This window comes from Citrus clementina, unplaced genomic scaffold (assembly GCF_000493195.1).
Source record: "Citrus clementina cultivar Clemenules unplaced genomic scaffold, Citrus_clementina_v1.0 scaffold_8, whole genome shotgun sequence".
NCBI lineage: Eukaryota > Viridiplantae > Streptophyta > Magnoliopsida > Sapindales > Rutaceae > Citrus > Citrus x clementina.
The window spans coordinates 10349255-10358558 of record NW_006262022.1 but is presented as its reverse complement, the minus strand read 5'-3'; the positions used below and the strand labels follow the sequence as shown (position 1 = coordinate 10358558).

The 9304-nt window shown below is 32.1% G+C and overlaps 1 protein-coding gene across 1 annotated transcript; it reads right to left on the bottom strand.

Annotated features, from left to right (window-relative positions):
• Positions 1-1270, bottom strand: LOC18034761 (chalcone synthase 2). Its single transcript, XM_006423656.2, has 2 exons — positions 1090-1270; positions 1-1007 (listed from the first exon to the last, which is right to left on the bottom strand). Exons 1-2 carry the CDS (start codon positions 1268-1270, stop codon positions 1-3), a joined length of 1188 nt encoding a protein of 395 aa, XP_006423719.1.
• Between the last annotated feature and the right edge of the window lie 8034 nt (positions 1271-9304).

Genomic DNA, 9304 nt, shown 5'->3' with positions numbered 1-9304 from the left:
TCAATTGGTGGAATCTATTGGAATGCTGCGCAAAACAACCGTTTCCACCGTCAGCCCCGGTCCAAATCCAAACAAAACACCGCAATCCAATCCCTCACCGGAGGTGGCTTTCGTTTCCTCCAAACTCTTCTTCCTCACCTCATCGAGAATGAAGAACACTGATGGCGCCCCCAAATTTCCAAACTCGCTTAGCACATATCGACTTGCCGAAAGCTTATCCTTTCCCAGTCCAAGATTTTTTTCAACTTGGTCTAAAACGCCTTTGCCACCGGGGTGGACTATGTAAAACAACGAGTTCCAATCACTGATCCCAATCGGACTCATTGCATCCGCTAAAAGCTTGTCTATATGCTTCCCAATTGTCACAGGCAAATCTTTCGATAAATAATAATCCGTCCCCATTTCTTTCAAGTGACCCACGATATAATTTTCAGTGTCGGGGACAGTCGTCTGTGTGCAAGATAAAAGCTGGAATAGTGGACGTTCACCATTGGAGATATCAGGATCTGCACCAATAATTGCAGCCCCAGCTCCATCACCAAAAATTGCCTGCACAACCAAGATGTCCAAGTGGGTTTCTGAAGGTTCATGAAAATCCAGAACCTTGATATCAGAACACACTACAAGAACTCGAGCTCCAGGATTGTTCTCCGCAATATCTTTGGCAAGTCTGAGGACTGTCCCTCCCATGTAACATCCTTGGGTATAAATCATGAGTCTGTTAACGGACGGTTCAAGACCGAGAAGCTTCATCAGACGGACGTCCGCACCAGGCATGTCAACGCCATAAAAGGCACTGAATATAAGGTGAGTGATCTTCGATACGGGCTGTCCCCACTCTTTGATGGCCTTCAGGGCTGCTTCTTTACCGAGCTTTGGTACTTCATCAATCAGCATAGCATGACGAGCATCCAAAGACGGGGTCTTGTAACAACACATCTTAGGATTTTGTTTTAGGATATCTTCAGTAAGATATAAATAACGTTTTTTAATTGATGATCTGTCGCCTGTTGATCCAAAAAAGCATTGATTAAATAACAGAATAAAGAGCTCTCTAATTAAATTGAATATTTATAGATGCCTGCTTACATATGCGCTTGAATTTCTCTTTCAACTCGGTCTTGTGCTCACTATTGGTGATACGAAAGAAGAAATCAGGATAATCGGCTTGGTAGAAACAGTTTGGAGGAGTTGCTGTGCCAATGGCTAGTATCATTGCTGATGGTCCCTGAGATGTGTAGGTATCTTCATTGATTTCCACTGTCCCCATGTATGGCACAGCCTGGAGTTGCTGCTTTTTTTTTTTTTATCCCCGTCTTAAGGCTTAAAAAAATGCGGGAAGGCGAAGACTGGGGGATTTGAAATAGACAAGTTATTCCTTTGTATCTATGGACCGATTACAATGCTATTTTAGTTGATATATATAGAGGATACCAATTATACAAATCGGCATCTTTTATAATTTTTTTTTGGTACCTAAACGTGGGAAGCAATATAATATAAAATTGGAAGAAAATTTTCGTACAAATAACTGCTACATTAATTGAAAGCCCACTCTTCTTTCCTTGAATTATTCAAAGTTTGATATTAGAACATAAAGTCAGGGAGACGCGATGTTTCTTACACCTCAAAATGGTTAATTTTGAGATTATCCCAAAAATTCAAGAAAATAATTAATTTTCTTTTTAAGACCATCCTAAAAATTCTTTCCCATAGACTTAGAATGTGTTTGTTTTTTAACTTAATGACCTAAAATGATTTAAATTAATTAATTACGTTAATTAGAGATTTTTTTTTTTGTTTTTATAACTTATAAGACTTTTCAGATAATTTTGACTTAATAAAATAGCTATTTTTTTTTTGTTTTTTTACCGAATGAAGAAATCTAAATCCGCCAACTAATTTCTAATGACAAAATATCCCTACTTTATTATTTATTTTTTATGTCTATCCCAAAGCCCATCCATTCACATTTATCTAATAATAATCTCGTCTTCATTTTTCTTTTCAGCCGCCATGGAATCCCTCACTTTGTTTCTCTCATCAAGCTCTTGATCTCCCATTATCAGTAATCAAAGGTATTATTCTTAAACTTTTTATGTAATTATATAATCCGGTTTTATAAAAAGAATTGTATGTTATAATTCCAAAATCATTATGTATTCACTTGAATATGATTTTGCTTATATATGATGAAATATTATGGTATTTGTGTGTGTGTGTGTGTGTGTGCTCGCGCACATGTATGTAAGTATGTAAGTATGTATCTATGTATGTATATTATTTATTTAACATTTAAATTTAATAAGGATACAAATTTAAAAGTTACATGCTTTTAGTTTTTAAAGTTGAAAAAACAAACAACTTAATACCTATTTTCAAAGACTCAGACAAAAAAAAAAATTTATTTAGATTCAGATATTTAGGTCTATTAAGATTTCAGGCCAATTTAGGTTTATTCAAATTTCAGATAAAAAACAAACACCACCTTAGGACCAATTTAGTAATGCTATAGCTTTTAAGATACGTACAATTAGCTATATTGTTGAAATAATCATTTGTGAAGAGAATTAATTAAACGTTTGGTAAAATTCAATTTTAAAAGTGCTAAGAGTTTTAAAATTAGTTATATGTGTTGAGTAAATCTTAATGTGAAATTGCTATAGAAATGTAAATAACTAAATTAAGTATAATTTTGAATAAAATTTATTTAAACATTTATAAACATGTGTACAAGATTTTTTTTATTATGCACATATAATAATTGGTAACTAAAATAAATATTTTATATTATTAATTTTATTTGTTATTCAATTATTTCAAAATAATTGGTAATAATAATAATCTCTCTAAAGTTAATGATTTTATCTCTGAATTTTTATAATATATATGAGGATATATATGGAATTGTATTAAGCATAAAAGTGATTCTCAAAATGCTACTCCTTCCCTACTTCTCAAAATCTGCAGTAAGATGCGATGATTTTGCCAAAAGTGATTTCTAAAAAAGTTTACCAGACACTCAAATTAGATTTTAACTTTTCAAAATCACTTTTGAGCCTCCTAGAAAAAATTGCAAACAAGCCCTTAATGGCATTGACAACATATATTTTCTCCAAATCACCTTGAAGTTATTGAGTATCCACACATTTGTGAGGGTAATTGTTTTAATTTCTGCTGCAAGGTTGCTTGATCGACTGATTTTTGAACAATTTTATTTAGCTGGCTACTCAAATTCTAGTGCCGGGGAGGTAGGGACTAAAAAGATTGATTGGTTAATTCACTCACTCTCATACCTTTTTAATAAAAGAAAAAAGGAAAAAAAAAAGAGGATATTTGTTTTAGTCTCTCATTAGGGGGTGAATCTCTTAGATAATCCGAAGATTAGTGGTGGCAATATATGTCTTAAAATTTATTGGAATTTTCTGCTTGAAGTTTTGTGCCGTTTTGCATTTCACTCCTCTTTCATGGATTGGATTTATACTGTTATGCATTCTGTTCTAATCAATGTTTCAGCTCTTGTGTTCAACAGGGTTTGCGGGTTCCCTTTTGTTGCCCATTCTTAATTTTTTGCCTTATTGATGATGTGTTTGAGCTGTGGTTTATGTCCTATTCTTTTAAGGCAGGATATGTTAAAAGAATCGCAGTCCTGGAAGTTGCCCCTTCACTTCACACGTTTTATACTTATAAAATCAAGACGTACTGCTTATATTTTTCAATCTTATGTATTATTAATTATTGCACATGGGATATTTTCTATTGCAGCAAATTTATCAGTGTTTTATTTTTCTAGGTCAACTTTCTTTTTGTTTGTGAGATTTTATATATAAGCATTGCTTTTTCGTCAAGGGTAAGGCATGTTACGTTTGCCTGACTTCACACATTTTTAGAAAACCTTGAATCCTGAAGCAGATCATGAGACTTCGGACTTTTCTCATTTTATTTATGTCGTACTGTTTTCCCTTTAGGTACCCAAGAAATAACCAAAAAAAGAAGCCAAATAATTTATTCTGTCATTCTGAAAGCATTTTTAAAGAGTTTCATATTGTATAAAGACGATGTATTAATCATATCCTGTTGACAAGTTATTCTGAAAGCAATTTTAAGCTTAATATTAAAATTGAAACTCTACTTGTTCAACATGCAAGTTTAACAGTAATGCATGTTTCACAACTGTTATTGTTTTAAAGTTAAGAGCTATCGCTAGAGAGGTCACTAAGAGGTATTTGCCACCAGGAGTCTAGTAATTTTCAAGTAGTTTTATTTAGCTAATAACTCAAGTTCAAATTCTCTTCAAGTAGGTTTTTTTGCCTAGTCAAACCAAGTTCAAATTCCCCCGTGAGGTAGAGTATAAAACAATTGATTTCAACTTTACTTACCTCTCTTGCATATTGTAGAACGGAGTATAGGATGAGTAGAATACTTTTGCGAGGTCATAAATTGAACTACCGGTGTCCATATGGGGCATACAATATATCGTTTCTAGGCTTGCAACGAAACAAATATAAGCGCTATAATTCGGCCAGAAATTCTTTCTTTTTTATGGTCATTTTCTAGTTTAAGTTATTTCCTACTTTTTCTATTACTTTTAAGATTTTTTATTTTTTTAGATATCATTTTTTGTAGTATTGTTTGTTTTTTTTTTTTATTTCAATTAGTAAAATTTTATTATGTAATAATAATAATTTGAATTTACCTATTTTATTAAATTTACATTATTTAGGATTAGTATATAAGGCTCTTAAAATCCTAATTTTGATATTCATATTATATTTAATAATATTCCAGTTATTCAAACACTTTTATCTCCCTATCTTTTATCAATCTTCGCGTTCGGTTTCGTCATTAACTTGAAAAAAAAAAGACTAAGAAGCATTTACTTTAATTTTTTGATGCCTAGTTGTATGCAAGTTAAGTCTTATCTATCAATTTGAACAACAACTAAACAATCAATATAACTTGATGTTTAGCATAGTCGATGAATTCCATCTGGTATTATAATGATTCATTGTTATCATGCTATTCTGACATTATTTAATTTATACTTAAAAATTAATAAAGACGTGTTCGTTAACAGATAAAGCACATGGCTTTCAATTATTGTTTCAATATAAAGGCATATTTATGTTAAATATTTTAAGTCGGAACACTGACTTTTCAAGTTGCAAGCTAAGAAACAAGGTATCGGACACTTCCCAGTATTAAATAACTTAATTTAATATTCAAAATACTTTTGAAAAAATGTAAATTATCTAAATTTTTATGTAGGTTTAATATTATACCTCGTAAAACTAAGATGCAAGCTAAGATGCAAGGTATCGGAAACTTCCTAGTATTAAATAACTTAATTTAATATTCAAAATACTTTTAAAAAAATGTGAATTATCTAAATTTTTATGTAGGTTTAATATTATACCTTGTAAAACTTTGAAAATTTTTTAAGTCAATCATTTCAGATTAATAACGACAAATGGTAATATAATAAATGAAAGTACCAACTATTTATGAAACCATTCTCTATAAGAAATTGACCAAACTTATTTTAACTATTAAGAAGTTAACTTAATGTTATTTTTTTATTAAACATATTTATTAGTATTATTAGTTTGTTATTTAACTTATTTATCATTAGGTCTACCATTATGAATCAGTACCACGATGTTTGATAGCTGAACTGACAAATTTCAAATTAAAAATCTTCATCCTATGTAATAACAATGTGATCAAATCATGGTAAAAAACAGCTCTTTTTTTTTTTTTTGAATATACATGGATGTAATTCTTGGTATTCAATTATTCTTGTGAAGGCATTAAGTTTAATATTCCGACTGGAGCAATGTTAAAGGATGAGCTTAAACAGAAATTTGCAATAGCAAAGTTAAATTTGCCCGACTTTTCTTATGGAGCTCATCTATGTGCTCAAAATTAATTTGAATTTTTTCAAATTTTTATAGAAACCTATAAATCTAATTCATACTCAAAAGTTGGGCCTCAACTCCTCAAGCTTATATAAATTATTAGCTTAGTTAATAATTATTCTTATTCGATATGGGATAATTTCCTTAACACTACCAAAGCCTCTTGAACTTTTGGAATCAAATTAATAAAATTAATAATTAAATTCAGAAGGATCTAATTCTACTTGAAAAATTGTTTAACTCACGAATCATAATTGAAAGAAAAGGCCGCGGAAAATCATTAGGGCCCGGAACACTGGAAGGATCTAACCTTCAAACCGCCTATTTAATCTAAGAAACAACAACTCGCATATTATTCTTAACTGATATGACCAAATTGGGAAAACCGCTGCAAATAGATAGATGAATAATGTTCATATTAATTCCTAAAACCAACTCACCCTATGATAACCAGAGCAAAAGCTGGCATATTTAAACAAAAAATCTTTAATACTCAAAAGACCCTGTCATTAGAAACCCCCTCAAGTGTTGCTGAAGCATTGAATGATCAAAACTGGAAGCAAGCAATGCAAGAAGAATTCAATGCACTTATAAGAAATCAAACTTGGTGTCCGGTGCCCCCCAACATAGAATTTGAAATTTGTGGGTAACAAATGGGTTTATAGAGTGAAACAGAATTCAGATAGATCCATAAAAAATTACAAAGCCAGACTTGTTGCAAAGGGGTTTCAGCAAATGGGGCTTTATTATTTAAGTCTTACAATGAGGTTTATGAGATTTTGGAGAGGAGAGCAAAAAATAACTACTAGTGGCCATCATTAGACAAGCCATAACGAGAGGAACAGTAGGAGTACACAATGTGGATGCATTTACAGCACTGTCAGCCCAAGTAACTTCACTGACAAATATGGTAAATGTTATGATCACTGCTCCAGCATCTGTCAACCAAGTTGTCGAAGTCACCTGTGTTTATTACGGAGAGGGACATTTATTTGATAATTGCCTTGGGAATCCAGCTTCAGTCAATTATGTGGGCAACTTTAATAGACAAAATCAGACCAATCCATATTCAAACACCTATAATCCTGGATGGAGGCGACACCTAAATTTTTCAAGGAGCAACCAGAATCAGTCAACTACAGCATCTAGTGGACAAAACAGACTTGTAGTCACTAGGATTTCATAAGCCAAATCAAGAGCAAAGAAACACAAGCAATGATCAACTCAGTTCTCTGAAAGCTTTGCTTAAGGAATATGTTGAGTGTTAGAAAATATATATTTATAAAGGAGAAAATCGTCATTTTACATTTCCAGTCTTACTAACAACCCTTACTTTTATGTATTTAAGCTTCTTTTAATTTAATTATGTGTGTTTTATTTTAATTAAGTATTTTATGTATTTTATGGGCATCATAGTCATTTCACAATAAACGAGAGATCAGACGGCAAAACAGACATCACTTTTGAACTTAGGACGGTCGAAAACTTTAGGAGGAGCATAAAAGGAAAAATGACACTGTTCAGATAGACAGATCGATGACGTGGCATTGACTGATGATGTGGCATTGACTGATGAGGTGTCACGATCCTATTGGACTAAAAGTTTTATGCACTGTTGATTGGTGACGTGGCAGCATGTTAGTGGACCAAAAATCTTGCATACAGTACATGCATTACACAGGATTATTTTCAACCAAACCGTGTTACTGTTCAAGCCGGGTCAAACCGTGTTACTATTCAAACCACGTGGTCAAACCGCGTACTGTTGGCTGATGACATGGCGCAATCCTGAGCGTTCGAAATGTTTTTTATCCGATGGCCATGATTTACTCAATGTATCTATAAAAATGGGTCTCTCCCCACTAATTTGATAGCTCTTAATCCATTTTTTGACTCCATTTTCTGTAATTCCTTCTCTATCTTGTATTTTCTACGTATTTTAATAAATTCACATTTTGCCCCTAGTTCAATTATGAGTAACTAATTTTCTTTCAAGCTTGGGTTGAAGGTGAAGTCTCAACATGTGTTATGGGCTTTATTTGGTAAATTTTTTTCTATTCCCCTCTAGTTTTTGTGGATGTTTTGACTTCTCGTCGACAAATAATAATAATCTTGTCTAGATACCGCCCTGGTTTCACCGGCTCCCTAGTACAAGGTTATTATTAGTTGGCATGATAAGTCCTTAGCACCATATTGATTAGAGCGTAGTTCATGAGGCGTGAAAACCCCCCTCATGATTTAATTGGCATTAATAAGGAATATTTAGCCCATGGTGCATGTTGATGCGGATCCAGATACCCAAGTGCTTCAATTTAATAGATTTTCACTTCAATTTATTCTTGCCATTTTAATTCGAATTTTAGGATAATCCAAATCGTTTTCACCACAAATCCAACCACCCATTTAGAAAATTAATTCTACACACAATTAAAATCCACCTCCTCGTGGGATCGACACTCGTCACCATTGATTTATACTACAATAGATTCATGTACTTGCGAGTTCAATAAAATTTGCACAACAAGTTTTTGGCACCGTTGCCGAGAAGGTAAGTAATTTTAATTCATAGAATTAATTTTTGTGAATAATTTCTTTTAATTGTTTTCTTGTATTTTTTTTTAAAAAAAGAAAAAAAAAGTGAATCTACATTTAGAGGTAATAATTTCTTTTCTTTCTCTATTCTTTACAATTCTACAATTTAATTTTTAAGTTATTTTCTTTGTAATCTTTTGTTTATTTTATTAATTTATTTTTAATTAATTTATTTCACGTATTTGTTTTAAGTGTGTTTTTTTTATAAAAATGTTGTAACAGTGCGATAAAGTTAGTATCGTAATTTCTCCTTTTTCTTTATTTTTATTCGTTTTGTTCCCATTTATTTTTGTATTCCTTGCATGCATGGTCGTAGGTCATTATTACATAATCTTGAATCTATAGACCTTGAATTAGAAAAAACACTTCGCACACACAAGCACGTTAAAAGTAAATTTGAAATGGATTTGCAACAACAACAAGCACCACAGGAGAGGCCATTTAAGGACTACTTCAGTCCTTTAGCTAATTTAAGCACATCATGCATAAGATACCCAAATGTAGCTGCTAGGAGTTTTGAACTAAAACCTAGTGTGCTAAATTATCTCCCAACATTCGGTGACCTAGAAAATGAGGGCCTATATAATCATCTGAATGATTTTCATGCTATTTGTCAAACTTTTAAATACGAAAATTTTTCAGACGATGGTGTTAAACTTAGACTGTTCCCATTTTCTTTAAAGGATAGAGCTTGTTCATGGCTCAATACATTGCCTGCTAATAGCATTACATCATGGGAACAAATGGTAATAAATTTTTTGAATAAATATTTCCTAGTGCATAAAACCAATGCT